The 17,630-nt window shown below is 46.4% G+C and overlaps 2 protein-coding genes across 7 annotated transcripts in view; one reads left to right on the top strand and one right to left on the bottom strand.

The window, feature by feature from the left end:
* The window catches only part of SLC25A26 (solute carrier family 25 member 26), an 83,867-nt gene extending 76,721 nt beyond the window's left edge, over positions 1-7,146 (top strand). For 3 of the 5 annotated variants that reach the window (XM_052678850.1, XM_052678852.1, XM_052678855.1), the window contains one exon: positions 6,255-7,146. In XM_052678850.1, coding sequence (XP_052534810.1) covers positions 6,255-6,381 — 127 coding nt within the window. In that variant the 3' untranslated portion in view covers positions 6,382-7,146. Of the gene's footprint in view, positions 1-4,045; positions 5,504-6,254 lie in introns of those variants that run through there. The other 2 variants (XM_052678851.1, XM_052678853.1) reach the window with 1 other exon arrangement.
* Positions 7,147-7,199: 53 nt separating this feature from the next.
* LRIG1 (leucine rich repeats and immunoglobulin like domains 1) overlaps positions 7,200-17,630 on the bottom strand; it is an 80,805-nt gene continuing 70,374 nt past the window's right edge. The window contains exons 12-19 of one of the 2 annotated variants that reach the window (XM_052678848.1): positions 16,936-17,099; positions 15,460-15,780; positions 14,597-14,878; positions 13,637-14,056; positions 12,226-12,348; positions 11,457-11,603; positions 10,102-10,410; positions 7,200-9,975 (exon numbers count right to left, since the gene is read on the bottom strand). In XM_052678848.1, coding sequence (XP_052534808.1) covers positions 9,743-9,975; positions 10,102-10,410; positions 11,457-11,603; positions 12,226-12,348; positions 13,637-14,056; positions 14,597-14,878; positions 15,460-15,780; positions 16,936-17,099 — 1,999 coding nt within the window. In that variant the 3' untranslated portion in view covers positions 7,200-9,742. Of the gene's footprint in view, positions 9,976-10,101; positions 10,411-11,456; positions 11,622-12,225; positions 12,349-13,636; positions 14,057-14,596; positions 14,879-15,459; positions 15,781-16,935; positions 17,100-17,630 lie in introns of both variants that reach the window. The other variant, XM_052678849.1, reaches the window with a different exon arrangement.

Consider the following 17,630-nt stretch of genomic DNA (forward strand, 5'->3'; position numbering starts at 1 on the left):
TTGAATGGTGACATACAGAAAAGTTTTTAAATTGTTGTGTGCATGGCCAGGGAGCAGCTCTGAGGTAGGTAAGGACAGCTGTTCTGTGTCTCTCCAGTCTAGTGATTGGTCTTTAGCACTGGCTAGGAGCAGTGTCCAAGGAAGACAACCAAAGTGATGTTACTGGGTGTATTTCTCTGGGTCCATGTCTTAGGTTAGCTCCAGATTTCTGAGCTGAAAATGGTTCTGTGTTAAACAGCCTGTGATGGACTTACCTCCATGAACGTGTTTGTGTTATGGATCCATTTAAACTTTGGTCATGCACACAGTTTTGTGGCATTAGTGCCACGGTTTAATCTCAAGGTGTGTGAATCACATCACCTCCTGAGACATCAGGGAGTGCTGGCACAGGAGCTCTGTGTCCATTATGGGTGGTCTTCTCTTGGCAGCTTCCTACTGACATTCACAACACTTGCAAGGTGTCCTCTGTTCCTTTATATTTGCTGATACTGAGAAGCATAATGGAAGCATTCATGGCAAAAAGTGCAGGTTTTCTGAAGCAGGCATCGTTTTAATCGATATGAGCAGCTCCAGAGCAGTTATCCAGCTGCTTTCCTGCTGTCACCAGGGTGTAGAAATGTTGTTCTGGGCTTTCTTCGAGCTGTTATAGGAAGTCTGGGATGATGTCAATTCAATCTCCTAATTTGCCTCACTTTACTCATTCCTGAGAATGAGAATTGCCATTCTGACCTTGGAGCGATGCTGTGAAAAAACAGTCCTTTGGTAGCATTTGTGGAACATCTTGAGAGCTTTTGAAGAAAGTGTCCCAGGCTTATAAATTATTATTAGAGTTTAGACACCTGCTTCGTTTATGTTACCCTGCCCTGTTTGAGTGCAAGTCACACTGGTTATTGGTCTCTCAAAGTCAATATACAGAATATTCATCTCAACCTCAGCAAGTAGAGGCTCCTCTGCCCATGAGCTCCAGCCTGTGCTTCCTTTGCTGGGGTCTGTGTCTCACCTGCCCTTGAGCTGAAAGAGAAATGAAGGTTTTTGTGGAAGCTTTACTCAGAGCTTTTTGCTATAATTTTTATAGGCTTGTAATCCTCCTGATGTGGCCGATACTTTCGGGGTGCTGCTCTAACATTTGTAAACTGCTGCTTGAAAGCAGCATGTACATTTTGGCTTTGCAGGAGATAGTTTTCTCTTAACATCTGATCCATGCTCACGCGGCCAGTAAAAGTTCTGTCCTCTTTCTACACATGTGGGAAATAATTTGAAACAAATTGCAGGAAGTTCTGGACAGTCACTCCAGGAAGCTGTCCAGCTGTGTGCACCACCAGGCTGCGTGGATGGCTGTCTCAGGGCCTCTCTTTGAGGTGTCCATCTGAGGATGCGTTCCAGGTCCTCTTGTGCAGCTGATGGAAGCTGATGTTGGAGGGCAGAACAAGATGGGTTTGGCTGGGGGAAGCTTCCCCTTCCTCTGCCAAGAGCAGAAAATAAAAATAGATGTTTATGTTCTTTTCAGGGTGTTTCAGCAGTGCCCTTTTCTAAACAACCCCCGATTAAACTCTGCCTAAAGATAGTACCCGTGGACTGGGACCAAAGGGAATGCAATTCAATTGAAATCAAAACAATAAGTGATCTAGAGAAAAAGTAAAATGTAAAGTAGGCCAAGCTGTGTCAGCTGCAAGGACAAGGAAGAAAGTCTTGGGAAAAATAAACGCAGAGACTGCCATGCCTGCTGCCAATTATAAATCTATTTATCAAAAACAATAAAAACGTCGGCCTTTTTTGGCCAGTTGCAACATGAAGTGATTTATGACTTCTCTAATAAATCTTGTATTTGAAGAGGAGGAATTCTGGGGGCAGAAAGATGCATTGCTTATTGCCACCTTATTAAAACCAGAGCGCAGGGCTCAACTTCCTGTTTTGCACCTAGTAAATCCCTCTGCTTCACTCCAAGAAATTTCACATCCCCTTCTGTCCAGAGAGACAGGCCTGCAGAGGAGATAGAGAAGAAATGAGGCAAATGGATCTGTGTGCCCCTTAGGTCCCACCAATGGAGGAATGAACCATTTACATGAATGCAAATTTATCTTTTTTGAGTGCTTTTCATGCAAGGAGGTGGTGCTGTTTGAAAGCAATGGATGAAGCTTCACTGGTGAGGAAGACAGGTGTTATTTTGACTGATGGGAAAGATCGGGTGAGATGGCTTGTCCCACTTTGTGCTCACTGGGGACAGAGCGTTTCTCTGCTTCATGTCCATGGCTGAGCTTCCAGGTCTGTGAGGATGCAGTGTGGCACAGAGGGCAGCACCACACTGGTCTCCAGGGCTTGATCTCAGAGATGTGGCTCACGTCAGCAGCCCTCGTGCCAGCGGCTTGCTGCTTTCAGCTGTTGAGGTGTGGCCCCAAAATGTAACGTTTGGTGTTGGAACGGTGGGACTGAGGTCTGTTTCTGGGTTAGGAATGCTGAAATGCAGAGCTGCTCCCAGATGGAGGGGAGGGCCTGTGGTGTGGGTTGAACACACCTGCAGCCAGGCCTCTTCCTGGAATTTAAATGTTACTCCTGGGTCTTCGAATCGTATGGTTGAGGAGAGCATGATGTATCTTTACCTGAAAGCCCACCGTTATTCTTTGCCAATCAGTCATGTTTTGTGCTTTTATTACAGCTGTTGAGGCCATCCAGCTGTTGGTGCTGGATCTCATTAGTAGCTGGGAGACGTGCTTCAGCAATGGGGAAAAGCCCAGTGGGAACAGAGCGCTGTTACAGGAGGGGCAGGGTCAAAGATGAAAGCACTACAAGTAAAAATCTGTGCAGATACAAATAGATGGCAGAACTGTGCCCATCTGAGGGGTTTCTGGTGGGGTTGCTGGAAAGCAAACCATTCATTTCATCAGCTGATGGGGCACACGTGCTGCAGCAGGGCCCAGCTTGGATCAGCCTGCAGCACAGCTCAGCTCTCCGTGCCCTTGGGGGAGCTGTAGGTCTGGGAGGGACAGACCTCGTGGTGGCAGGTGAGAAAATGAAGTTGGGGGTAGCATGTCTGGGGTTCTTGGAAGTGATGGTTAGTAATGCGTGCTGCCAGGGATACAGCTGCTGGGTAACTTGGTTATCTGCTTCTGTTTGAGTACTAGCTGAGTGCTGAATGTGCTGTTCTGTAAATGACTGCCTGCCGCTGCTCCTGTAATAAGTGCTGTCTAATTCAGCAGGAGAAAGATGGTGTGTGTCCCGAGAGCAGTGCTGTGCTGTAGGATTTGCCCTATCAGTGCTCTGTCCGTACATGCCTTGTACAAATTACTCTGTTTTAAAGCTGTCATTATGGTAATAGACCAATTGCTGTCTAGTAAAGCCATAAAATGTTTCCATCTGCTTGTGTGCTCCAGGCTCCTTAGCAAAGCTCATTACAGCAAAAACCAGTGTTACTGCAGCCCGAGGTTTCCCAAGCACAGTGTGAGCAGTGGCACAGGGAGCCAGCAGAGCTGCTGGGTTTCCCAGGGATTTGCATGCAGTCCTACCACGGACAGACACCCAGAATGGTGCGGAGCCGAGGGCAGCAGCATCCCTGTGCAGCCCAGCCTGAGCTGCCCGAGGCCTCCCAACGGTCAGTAGAGGAAGGTGGATAGATTTGAGCTTAATGTTTAATCCTTGCTCACAGTAAAGGAAGCCTGTAATCCTCTGGAAGGGAATACTGGCCTATCCTGAAGTTATTAAACCAACTGTGAGCTTAGATGTGTTGGAGTAATTGGCTTTGCGTGAGTTTCCTGTCAACTTCCAAGAACTGGTGGGATCAGGCGCACGAAAATCGTCATGGCTGAACACAGGGTTATTCCTGGTCCCTCCCTCCTGGCCTTGTTACATGTTACTGGGAGTTTGTGCTGTTGTGTCTGTCGGGAGCTCCTGGCAGAGAGGCATCCTGGCCATGTTGGTGTACCTCTGCTGGGCTGGACGGGGTGGCCTCCCTTCTGAGGTGGTTTTCTTTTTGGCTTTATTTCCCAAAGCCTTTGCAGCCAACCGCGCAGCATCCGCTCTCGCTCTGAAGCCACCTTTTCCTTGCCTCCAGCTTGTTTGCAGGTGTCGTCCCGCGGATGGCAGCCATCAGCCTGGGAGGGTTCATCTTCTTGGGGACCTATGAGAAGACACGCCAGCTGCTGCTCTGAGCTGGGCCTCGTGGAAGAGCCCGCCAAGCTGCTGACCCCACGGAGGAGTCTGCCCACAAGAGCAGCCTTCTTCCTCCTGCCGCCTCTTGGCTGCGCCCACAGCAGCTGTCCAGCAGCCTGAACTCCACGTTCACTGTTAACGAAAAGTAAATCCTCAAATAATCCAATTTCCCAAACATGAAATTTTTCCTGCATGGAAAATGAGTGAAGTCATTGTAAGAGTTATGCCAAAAAAAAGTGATGTTTGGGGGGCAAATAGCTCATTACAGTGGCTGTGAAAGGCGTTGCTAGAACTCCTGCAGGGGAAATGTTTTGCAAACCTCCAGCTCGTGGGCTGAGCGAGGAAGCTGAAATAAAGCAAGTGTTCATAATTCGGTGGCACCTGCCTCGTAACACTGGGAGGGTTCTACTGTTTGTGGTAGACTTACAGCCTGCCGCCCGCCAACAGCACTGACAGTATTCCAGGCTGGGAGGGCTTTTTGTAAGAGACAATCATCCATTTGTTTCTGACTTTGAGCCGTGTTTGTGAAAGTTTATATTCCTGTTTATGCCTACAGGTGCACAGCAAGCGTTCTTGCGTGGTAACCAGCGTGGCGTTATTAATTAGTGTCACATTTCTCCAGTAAAAGCACGGTGTTGTATTATTTTACAGCTGTGCCTCAGCAAAGACCTGCGGTTTGGCCTTGCCTTGGTCTTCCTCCCTCGGTGAAGGAGCAGGGATTGGGAATGGCAGAGCCCAGAAGGGAGTGCATGAGTTGGGGTGGTTCCAAAGCGCTCCTGGGGGCTGCTGGCAGGCAGAGCAATCCTCTGTGTTGATGTGGTGCTAGGAAGGAGAAGCTGTGGTGGCCCACATGGTGCTGGGACGTGCTTGGTGGAAAAGGCACGATTGGAATTACTAACTTAAAATTAACACCAGAATCGAGGGGGGGGGGGGGGGAAGAAATAATTGGCCAAGTTTACTGGGCTACGTGACGCTTGGAAGTTTTTAGACACAGAGGGTGTTTGTGCAGGGAGGCCTGGGCTGCCTGCAGGTTCCCAGCTGCGTCAGAACGATGGAGGCTGCTGGGAGACTTTTGTCTCCTCGGGTCACGCTGTGGTGGCATGCAGGGGGCCGGGCAGGGCGGCTGCTGGTCAGTGGTGGGATGTGGCAGCTGCCTGGCACGCACGGCCACTGCGGGCACAAAGGATGGGATGCTCTTCTGTCCGTCTGCTCAACGTTTTTGAGGTAACCAAAGTCAAGTTTGATGATGTGTTTCCCTGTGTTCTACGTGTAACAGTTTGGTTGCTCTCCTTAAAGAGGGGTGGTTTATTATGCTGTCATCCCATCACAGAGCAATCAGACTTTTCTGAGTCCCAAACTTGGCAGGCAAATAAAATGTGCAGAACAGAGACCATAACTCCTAAAAATAATCGTCAATTAAAACGGGGAATTGCAACCAAGTCCCGTCTTGGCCGCTGACTTCTCCCACTTTCCATGGCACAGTGCAGCACTTCGAAGGTTGTCTCCTTTATGAACTTTTATATATAGCAGACTCAGTTTTAGGGGCATTGGAGGGTGGAGATTTATTACATGGTCTTAAAAGCTGCATCGTATTTTCTATTAAAGCTCTTTAAACAGATGAGAGGGACAGAACTGCTGTTGGGGTATTTAATTACTTGAGCTGAAAGTAATGGTGCCTCAGTGCCCGCATCCAAATACAGTTTTTTGTTGTTTACATGTTTACGTAATCAGTTCTTGTCGTCACCACCTTGAAAAAGTAGCCAAATTTTTAGCAAACTAAACCATGCATGGAACAGGGGGAAACCAGTTCTGCAGTTCTGTGACATTAAGGCTGCTTGTTTGGTAAACAGCAGAACTGCCTTTGCTCATGCTTGCTTTTTATTTTTATTTATTTGCTTATCTCTTTTTGCTGAGGTTGAATGGTCAGTGGGTAGAAGGGGAGGTTAAGGCACCTTCTGGCTGCTCGGTACCCAGGGCTGCGTCAGCCTGCACTCGGTGTCCATCTGGGACTGCAGTGACAGTAAATTTAGCTGAAAAAACCCCCACCACAGCAGTTAATTAATTGCCATGGGTTTGCCCTACTGAGCTGTTTGCTGTATTTCCACCTCCAGGCGCGTCCCCTTCTTGTGCCCTGCAGGACCTGCCCTGCACCCAGCACACCGCAGGAAGGACCTGTCCACGTCCAGCAGCAGCAGGCAAGTGGGGAGAGGGGCTGCTCTGCACACAGCAGTGCACTGATGCTGCTGGAAATGACACTTAGTTCTGGGACTACAAGGGAGGAGGACGTGAAAAATACACTGCAGTGTTTTTCCTCTCCTGCCTGTTTGCCTTGAGCTCTTAGATACATTTTGGCAGTTATTTCAAGATTAGTGAAACTTGACAAATTTGTCTTATTCCATTCCTGGGATAATGTTGAATCTCAAGGCATTGGCTTAAAGGATCTCTCTTTTCCATTTTAAAATACTTTAACTCCTACATGTGTAGAGGGAATTATCAGATGCTCTCAGAAAAGCTGAGCTGTACTTTGAATTAGCAACTGAAGAATACTTTTAATATGCAGAAATTGAATTTAGTTTAAGTGGGAATTCACTCTTCTCTCAATCACAAATTGCCTCTGATTTCTAGACGGGGTGGGGTTTGGGTTTGAGAAAGCCAAAGGTGTTCACAACTGCAGCTGAATCTGGTGCTATCTGGCCCCATTTTTCTTACATGCTTACACATACACCCATCTGTTCTGCTTTCCGTGCCAAGATAGCAGTACTTGCCAGATACTTCAGCAGTCCATGTATCAGAACTGTTTCTCAAATGAGTTCTCTGTGGTATCTTTTAGTGCAGCCCCCAGCTTCCACCCCATCCCCAGGTCGGGCTGCCAGAGGCTCACACTGCTCTGCAGTACCTGAGGTTACATTTGTGGGTCTGAGTTCACAAAGGGATGTTCTGGCAGTTATTTTGTACCTTCATCAGAGAAAGTCAGAAAAGAGTATAGCAATGGATTAGAATTTTATTTAGGTTTTTAACTGAAACTCCCAAAAGCTCACTCAACAAAAAAGCTGTAATATTATAAATGAACCTTTATTAAAGACACTTCAATGCATTTGTTAGACACTTTAATATCTTACATGTTTTTCAATGTACAACATTGTACCAAATTTTCTAATAAATAAATAACTTTGTACACAAAAGTAATACTTCCTCTTTCACATTGCCTCTTAGAAGCAGCAAATTCACATATTTAGTGGAAGTCAGAACGTTAGGCAGTTATCTTTACTCAGAAACATCATTTTCAAATGTTAATGTGGCAACTATGCTTTGTCTCTGCAATGGTGATGACATTTCTGCCAGCAAAATGAGTCGTCAGTTAAGTCATTCCTGTGTTCCCAGTCCCCCCATCCTCACTGAGCTGGTTTTGAAGCATGCCTTTCCCTTGAGGAAAGGGAAACATACGCTCACATACGCTCGGTTTATGATTTTCTAACATCCATTTCCTTTGCTTGGAACAGACTTGGCACTCAACATAATTAGCCACCTGTCTCAAAGTGCAAACGTGTCAACAGTCAGAAACTGATACAGACAGGTACCTGGCTAAATTATGCTTTGCTTCATTAAGGTCGGGCTCAGTTGGCTTGTTTACAGCAAAGCTCGCCTTCAGCTGCCGTGCAGAAGACGCAGATCCTTCCTTACAGGAGATGTCGGCCTCAAGGTAAGGTGGGACACGACCAACGTTAAAATAAATGGGCACGTTGCCATTGCAGGGCAGCACGTGACTTTATTAAAATCCCACAGGTGTGGTAGGTCTCAGACAGATACAAAAGTAATGGATCTGAACCCAAACTGCAGTGTTTCTGCATGTTGTGAGCCACAGTCTTAGCAAAAGTAGATTTCCACTCGATTCTGCTGCAGTGGAACTGGCATTTGTGTTGCTCCTAAGGAAAAAAGTAACAAAACCCCTAATAAACCTTTCCCCAAAGTAGTCATCACCAGAGTTAGCAACCTTATATTAGCAGAACTCAAATTATAAATAACTGGAAGGGAGTCCTCCATCCACAGGTACCAACACCAACAGAAAGCAGCCTTTCTATGAATAAAAAGCTTCAAACTGAAGTTAGAAGTGACAAAGATCTGTTTCACCAAAATGGGCATTTTTTTTACCCCCCATTCATGGATGAACTTAAAAGACCAAGTAAAAATATTTTGGACATTTCCATTTTAAGGTGTAGTTTCAACCACAGTTTCTCTTCTAAAGGAGACTATTTCTGAACAGCCCAGAATTGCTACACGAGGCAGCATAATTAATTGGAAGCGGATATTTTCACCTACAGTCTGGCTGCAGATCAGGGCGATGGTGTCGAACAAGCAACAGGAATATTGTACTGCAGGGAGAAAGTGAGTATCAGATGAAGTAAGGGTACAGCTGTCAGAGCGGGACTTAATTTCTGTTGTCACAGCAGCTCCATGGTTTTGAACCCCCCTCCAGGACAGACGTGTACTGCTTGCTTAGGCAACGTGGTGAAGCACAGGGCAGGGCTGAGCGCTGCTCCTGCGCGGGGCCGGGCTGCAGCACCGCAGGCTCCTCTCCACTGGGGGCAGCGCCTGCAGCTCGGCTGTGTCGGTGGCGAGCGATGCGGCACGGCTGGGCACAGAATGCCTGCTGCTGCCAAGCTTTTGAGAGGTGCCACGCATGAGGCCACCCCACGGCTTACTGCATGAATCGTTTATGGTGGGAACGACTGCTCGCTAGTCACGGTCTCCATTTGGTCGGGTTGTTCTGGGGCTCTGCACTGTTGCTGAATTATTTCGTGCCACTTGTGTGGTCTGCTCGAATGTGTCATAGGGAAAATACAAACTCTGATGCAGTGTTGAAAAATAATGGAATTTAAGTTCTTCCACAAACAGGAAAACAATCAGGTTGCTATGTAATTCCTCACTGCTTGTTTTCTTTATTCCTGTAAGCTTCATTTCAAACAGTTGCAGATCCCTGTTTAAATGTGTTAAGTGCAATAAATTTCAGAGGGGAAAGAATTTGTGCTAAGTAACCCAATTGATACTTGATTTAAAGGGACTTCCACTGGAAAGAGGACAATCCCTTTGGAACAGTCTGGCTTTTTAAATTTCTGTTTATGCATTTAAGGCACCAGAATTATTTCTCTCACAAAGTTTAACAGCAACCTGATACTGAAAACAGTATTGCCAAAATTGTAAAATTTCACTCAGTTTTCCATGCACTAAAGATTAAAATAGCCTCTGTAAAAGATATATATATATATATTTATATATATATTTATATATGAAAACTCTTATGTACAATTGTATCAAATACTTTTCTCTTTACACAATAACTCTTGCATTTATGTGCTTCATATGCAAGTCAACTTTTGAATGCTTCATACTTCACAGGGAAGTTTTAAACTATGTACAAACAGATGACGCTCGAACAGGAGTTTGTTCCCCATACAAGCTTGTTTCTCATACCTCAGCTGTTTTGCCTTTGACAGGTGATCAGTTCAAGATTTGAGGTAGAAGTAAGTAGCCTCTATGCTCTGTGCAAAAAATAGTAATAATAATAGCACGTTTGTTGCTTTGCACATGGCAGTCTGTCCTCTCAGTCTATCGATCTGCTCGAGGGCTTCAACGCATGACTGGAGTCGCACGACTTGGGTGTGAAGCCATTGGCCAGGAGGGCCTGTTTTGCTTCTGCTTCGCTCTGCAGATCCAGTAGTGTTGGGGGAATTTCAGGAAGCACGTTCAGTTGCTTTAGTGACCCTCCTGCCGGCGAAGCTCTCACCAAGTTCAGGTTGTTAAGCTCTGAAGGCTTTGCTCCTGATTGCGAAGAGCCTGCAGAAAAGCAAAGCAGCGCGGTTAGCTGGTGCTCAGCCCGCCAGCAGTACGCACACAGCCAACCCTGCCGCTGTCATTCCTGCCCTTGAGCCCAGTTAAAAAAGCAAACGGGGCACGGCGTACCGTGTTGGTCTGCAAGCAGAGGGCTGGCGGTGCTCACGGCTGTTATTCTGTCGTGGTTGCTGGGGTAAAGGGTCCCATCAGCTTCCATCCTCTTGCTGGCAATCCCATTGCACTGCTGCGGATGAAGAAGGCTGGTGGTGCCTGCACCCCTCTTCCTGCTCCGTTCCTTGCTGCTCAGTGCATTGTGGTAGGAAGCATCCAGAGTCTGAAGGCCCTCCGCGTAGTACTGCGACTCGCCGGGACAGATGTGGATGTTCATGCTGTCTGTGCTGCCGCTGCAGTCTGTGCACACAACGGGCAGGCCATAGCCTTTCCAGAAGGAAGAGAAAACAGCAACAAATGCAGATCGACCAGCTGAATTTGCCAGCACTGAGACACACAGAACACTCGGCAGAGCGGGAAGCTCGCTCGATAGATAATATGGACATCTTCTGCTTCACATTCAGGGTTAGCAAAGACTTGTGCTTGTCACAACTCAGCAGCTGTCCTGTCACTAAAGGCAGTTCCAAGAACTAGCTGAGTTTTTGGTGTTTTTTTTTCTAACTCCAAAGAAGCTTTGATTTCCTTTTTAAAAATCTACCATACACTTGTTTCCTTTTCCAGACTTTCTAGTCAGGGCAGAAATAGAAACTGGAACTTTGCTATAACCGCTTTAAAATACCAATTTGCCTTTCTTATTTTTGTGCTGCTCCTTTATAGGGATCACTGTCAAATCGTATTGTTATCTCAGGATACTTTATTGCTGCTAGTGGGAACAGCAGCTGAGCAGAATTCAAAGCAGCAAGATGAAAGGAGGTTCTGAGTTTTGAAAGTTAGTTTCCTGAGTGCACTTGACAGCTTTTCATTATTCTACTTTACTGTTTCTCCTGGAGAGAGAATTTATCCTAAAAATAGGAAAGTGTAACACCCAAGAAATTGGCACAGAGAAGCAGCAGGTGCAGTGCCCAAAACAACAGTAAAATTCTGAACATTCAAATTAAAAAAGAAAAGAAAAGCTGAGCTTTGAAGATGACAGCGCCTTTAAAGACCATGAAAAAATTTTAACACCTTCAGTTTGGAAGGGCTCTCTTCATTTTAGGAACAGCTCAAATCAAAACACCCCTCAGCCAGCTGTGAGCGACGGCCAGCACAAGCTTCAGCCCTCCTCCTTCTGATGGGCCCTTGAATTCAAACTATCCAACTTTGAGAGAGGATCAAAGCAAGCAGGAGAAAGTAATTTATTGTGCTCACACCTGAGAAACATCCTGGCCTCTTTTTCTGAAGGTAACAATTTCTCGTCTCATTGCTGTCTGACTCGCAGGGCTTTCTGATCTGTACAAACACGAAATACCTTTCTAGATTAATGAGTTTTGTACCTGTCTTATCTGGAACAAGCATTCCATCAGCCGTGTCTTCAGTTTTCCAAGTGTCTTTATTATAGCCGATGCACAGCTTTGGCTGTCTGCAACCTACAGTGGGAGCTTCAGCATCTGGACACCTTCCAGCATCAGTCTGACACATACCTGTAACAAACGAACCATCTGGCTACAGATTACAACCATCTGCCCTCAGCTGAATGACTTGTTAGTCATATTTCTACCCATAAAAGCTGCAAAAGGGAAAAACAGCAGTGAAGATAATAGATTCTGTTAAACATTAGCTTAAAATTATAAGTGATGTCTAATCTTCGGAGAATCTTAGCTCAGAACAGTTACCTTTTCTTTCCTAATGTGCCATGTTTAAATACTGTAAAACCCCAGCATTTAATTTCTAAGCCTGAAGGCAGGGACAGGCCATGCTAATGTACCTTCTAGTAAAGCTTAACTATAGTAACTCCAGTGCCAAAGAACTAATCCAAAATTAGCAGGAAAAAAACAAACAAACAAACCAACAACTCATTATGGCCTGACTGAGCAGTTTTGAAGCTGTCTGCTTAATCTGCTTAATTAAACTAAGTTATAACAGGGTAGGGTAGCTTTGCAAAGTGAGAGAGTCCTTGTTCTGCATAAATGCAGAGGCCAGAGAATTCCAGTGCGGAGATCTATCAGCTAACTCATAACAAGCACAGGAATATTGACACTGTATTTTTTCCATCCCTGCACCACGTTCAGATGCAGTATTACAGAAGAAATGACTGGTTCTCACCATTGCTGTCTATGTGTCCATTAGGCTGCTGGTTATCTCCTCTGACGACCGCTTCCTGCCGGTCAGAAAGAGTCCCTTGTGAGGACAAGTAGCTCGGCACGTCTGGAGGCACAATGGTCTCATCTGCAGCAGTGGGAGAAAGACATGAATTCCTAGGAAAACAGAAAGGCTTCTTCTGTTTGTATTACATCTCAAATCACATTTTCAAGAGGGACTGAGGACCAGATCTGTATATACACGGTATTTTCTGTAAGAGCAGTGAATTAGAATTCAGCTGCCTAGAATCTCCTAATGATTCTCAGCAACCCCACTCCCAATTTTTTCAAAGCCTGAAGCTGTGAGATTTAATGCTGATAAACTGATGTTCTGGATGTTTGGCACTGCCAGGACGAAGTGGAACTGTCTCTTCACAACCCATAAGAGCTTATCACCTGAAATCCAGCACACCTCATTTGATTCGTGTCCTCTGTCCCCCAGAGCCATGAAGAACAGGCTTCTGGAGGGCAGGGATTCTGACTTCAGCAGGCAAAGTCCAAGTCACTTAGCTGCCCTTGGCTTTCTCCATCTCGTATCAGGCAGTTTTACTTTCCCCTGCCATTTAAATACCAAGTGAAACTCAAGTACACCAGGACTGAATAGAAGGGAGACAAAAATCCCACTTAGACATGGCACTGGTGACATGGTATCCAACGTTTCCTACTTAAGTCCACCTCATGCTTATATCTAAATCTAATAGCAATACAGGAAGACCAAATATGTGAGAACAGGGAAGCCTTAAAGTAGTTTTGCCTTACTTCTGTACAGAGACTGTTTAAAGCTGATGGCAGGAGAGTTTTTATCCCTGCGATGTTTGGTTCAGCACCTTATTATCCCCTTGGAAGACTGGCAGAAAGCAATAAGCACTCCTTCCTTCCCCCAGGAAGAGAGGGATGCCCATCATCAGTATGGTTACAACAGCTCTTACAGGCAATATGGAAAAAGGGTTTCCAGCTTCAGAGGCTCACTTTTCTATGTTCAGAACATGCAGTCTTTGAAAATACAGATTCTCAAGAAGTTAAGACAGGATCTAAGCACTGTGGGCATCACAATCTCAATCTCATCACAATCTCACAATTGTGGGCATCTGACTATCTCAAGAGTCAGTTATCATTTACAGTCATGGAAAATTAAAGTTGCAAAACAACAGTTGAAACTACTTCCACTTGGAAAAGACCTTTCTGAGGAGCCAGCCAAGGGCAGAAATGCAGCCGTAAACATGCAGGCAAAGGGTGGTTCCAGCTGCTGCAGCCAAGAGAACCACTGAGAAAAGCCAACAGTAAGACTGTGGCTACCTGACATGCTGATTTGGCCCCGGTGGGAAGTCTGATAACACAGCAGGTTAGGGAAAGCCTCAGCAGGATACTGGAGGTACCTGTGTTGGTCACACTGTATTCCTCACTCTTCTTTCTGGTTTGGTAGATGATGCAGACCCAGACCAGCGAAGTCAGCACGATGCTACACACCACAGCAATGGTGATGATCCCCACAGTGGTACGGTCCTTTCTGCAGCCAAGAGACTGTAAGATGCTCACGTGGCTGTGCGCACGCTCTGTCCCCAGGGTGTTGGACATCTCACAGGTGTATTTCCCAGCGTCTTCCAAGACAACATTCCTAACGATGAGGAGCTGGTTGCCAGAGGTGAAGTGATGCCTTTCTGTCACGATCAGGGGCTGGTCGCCTTTCAGCCAGGTAATGCGGGGCGGTGGGCTCCCCGTGGCTTTGCACTGAAGAGCCACAGTCTCACCTACAGACACTACGTGGTCTTCCAGTGGGTGAATCAGAGACGGCGTCTCTGCAGGGGAATAAAGCAGAAATTAATTCGTGGGGATACCACGACAACATTTTTCTTTTAACAGCATTGAACATAACTCATGTTTCTGCAGACAAATACTTGGCAGTGCAGTATGTGGCCACGTGCCTAGGACTATGGAAGCTGTGTACCAAACAGATCTAAAAATCACGACCAAAGCAGTCTCTTGGTGGTGGTAGGGTTCACTACAGAGAAAAAGCCTCGGCTAAAGAGGCAATGGCTGACACACGTGGATAATCTGGCAAGGCCAGAGAAAGAGAGCACAAATTCCTTTTGAAGTCAATTTCCTAGGTAGGAAATAGCATGGCTACAGGGGCTCCCCAGAACAGAGGAAATGTGACTCAAAGCTCCTTTTTTTTAATTAGCAGGTTTTTTTCCCCAGTTAACTACAGTGTAGAAGAATGAACAAGAAAAACACAGAGCATGGCCTCTTTGTCCCCTTTCTGCAACTGCTAAAGAACAATCCCTTCCAGTTCCTGCTTCTAGACCAGTCAGTCTTTCAGGGACTCTCAGGCATCTTACCCAGTACAGTCAGGGTGGCATTTGCAAGCACAGACCCTGCAGAGTTCTGTGCTGTGCAGCTGTAGACACCCATATCTTCTATCTTCACATCCGTAATGAAGAAGACATCGTCATCAGGCATGACGTGCATGCGGCGTTCCCGGGCTGCAGGGAAGTCTGTGCCCCCATCTTTCTGCCAGGCAATTTGTGGGGTGGGGTGTCCTTCAGCTGCACACTCCAGCCGTGCCGTTGTCCCTGTCCGGCTGGTGATGTCGTGGGGAGTTTTGATGAAGGAGGGCAGCACTGATAAAGAAAAATAGAAAAAAGGATGAGTGGTTCTACGGAGAAAACACAACTTTCCAGGCAGTTCTAACTGCTTTCCTTCCTAGGAAATAATAATTACATAATAATTATCTATAGGCAACACATGACAAGATGCTTTTTTTATCTATTTTTTATGTGTCTTTTATCTCCGTAGCACATACCTGTCCAGGACACCCCATTCAGGATCATTAGAGCTGGAATCAAAGCTAATTTTCTTCTGTGATTAAGCTGGAAACAAAACCCATTATCCCTCCTACTTTCAATCACTAGTCTCTTTTCTTTCTATACTTTTTTACTCCCATGGGCAAAGACTCCACTGAAACAGCCAAAGACAAGTGATTACAGCCATTAAAACCGTGCCTGGCTGGATGGCAGCCATCACAGCCTGGCATGCGCTCCTCACATGGCATTCTCAGCATCCCCTGAGAGGCAAGCAGCTGGTGTGAAGAGGTTACGAACTTCTCCTGCAGAACCCTCAGGAGTTTACAGGTTTACAGCTGGCCACAACAGGCCCCAGAGAATTGCTGAGGGAGGGAAGGAGAACTCGGCTTGCTGCTCACCATTAACAGTGAGTCGAGCCTTGTTGGAGTAGGTGGAGCCAAAGTGGTTGGTGATGATGCACTGGTATCGGCCCTCGTGGGCAAAGGTGACGTGGCGGAGGTGCAGAATGGTGGTGTATTCCATCACCTCGCCATCCTTCGCCCGCACGTGGGCGAAGTTCTCAATCTCAGCATTATGCAGCACTTCGTTGTCTTTCTTCCACGCAAACATCATGGGGGAGCTGCTGCTGCTGGCAGCCGAGCACGTGAAACGGATGTCCTTCCCAAGGACGGCCACCGTGGTCTCCGGCTGGATGATGATCTGAGGCTTGGGGAAATCATCTGAGAGCAAACAGAAAGCCCTGTTAGTTCTGGACTCTAAGGGCAGACTGGAACAAGCAAAGAGGTGCAACTAGAAACGAGCAGCATTTAGTGGAAGACGTTATTACGCTTCTGTCTTTACATCCTCTGCTGTCTACACCAGAAAAGCAGCTTGCTCTTGCTCAGCGTCCACCTTTGGGACAATGCACACATAATGCACCTCCACTGTGTGGCCGGTCTAAGCTAAGGCTCTTGTTTCTCGGGTTCCTTCTGTTAATCTGAATGATAGTCTGCAAACCAGAGGATGCCCAGCTCTTTTCACCCATGCAGCTGAACCTCAGAAATACACTGGTCTAAAGAAACTATCCTTCCCTGCACAGCCCATGCACAAAGGAAACATTGCTGAATTTATGACTTAAACTCCAGTGCTGCATTAGCAGTGAAAGGTCCTAGATGGTGGTGGGATGGTGGTGTTGCCCAAAATCCGGATGTATGAGCATCACTTCAGTCTCCTTTGATCATTTATATTTCTTTACTAGGGAAGCTGCAGACATTTGTGCGTGCCAAGTGTTTACTGAAGATTCTTTGCAACCAAAGCTCAGGTGCAGAGTCAACTTCAGAGAGTGAGTAGGAGAACACCAGTAGGTGCCACTTAGATGAAAAATGGTAATAATTCAGGTGTTAGCCAGTCGGTTCCTGTATAATGCCTAGATGGTCCAATAAAAGGAGCTGTGAAAGGAGCTCTTTTTTTTTTTAAACTCCTTGTTTTTGTTTGCAAGAAGGAGAAAAGATAAGCAAAGAACACAGAGCCACAGAGCGAGCTCAGAGTGCTGCAAGATGAAAAACTTTCCAGCTGCAGTCTTGGTAATATCAAGCCAAGTGCAGCTGTGCAGCCCCATTTGGAGCTGGAATGAGCATCAGTCCCTTTTGATTTAATAGCCGTGGAGCCCTGTGCAGGATTCACGCGATGCAGGCGATGCGCTGTGCGGTTGTGGTGGGAAATAAATTGTAGCCAATGACAAATTTTCCAAATGCAGGCTTGGGCTTCCTTTGATCCCATTGAATACCAAAACAAAACAGAAACCCTCTCATAATAACATGCTAGTAGTCAAAGAAAATGTTTCCCAAGTGAGTTCTGCCCTTCGTACAACCTCAAAACACACAAGCAAGACTTACCACACACAAAACTTTCTGGCAGGACAGCAAAAATGCTTTTGCTCTTCAGCGACTCCGGATGGGCGCAGGTGGCCACCACGAAGGACTGCAGCTCTTTCTCCACCAACCACGGGGGCAGCCATTTCAGCTGGCAGTCACAGAGGAAGCTGTCGCTGTTGATGTGGCTGCAGGGAAACAAATCCAACACAGCCCGCTGTGAGTTCTGTGCAGAGGGAGGGCTGCAAAGCTCACGGCCCTTTCATGTTAGTCACATTCCTCCCTTCCCTTCAGCAGGAGTGGAAGGAAGAAAAGGCCTGCAGGTTGTCCTCAAAGCACTGATGAAGCTACCTACGTCACACATTTAAGTGGCATTTCATCTCCACACAAAACAACGCCTCCCTGTATTCCAGAGACACTCCCTGGTGCCTTATTATTCAGTTTTCAGAGTGGTCCCCAGCAGCATTTATCAGCATTCTAACAGTAACTCAGCACCTTCTGTTAAGGAAAGAGCTATGGGTGCAAACAGAAGTGGAGACTCAGGATTTTTATTTTTTTTTTTAGTAAGACCAGATCAGTCTTTCTCCTCTATTTTGTTTCAAGAGCCAGTGTAGCAATAGATAAAGTGGTTAAAGAGACAGTGGGCATGCAACCTGATCTTACTGACCCCGCAGTCACTGTACTCATGTCACTGCCAGCATCAGTTGTCTGATTCCCAT

Source organism: Tympanuchus pallidicinctus, unplaced genomic scaffold (genome assembly GCF_026119805.1).
Source record: "Tympanuchus pallidicinctus isolate F22 unplaced genomic scaffold, pur_lepc_1.0 scaffold17, whole genome shotgun sequence".
Classification (NCBI taxonomy): domain Eukaryota; kingdom Metazoa; phylum Chordata; class Aves; order Galliformes; family Phasianidae; genus Tympanuchus; species Tympanuchus pallidicinctus.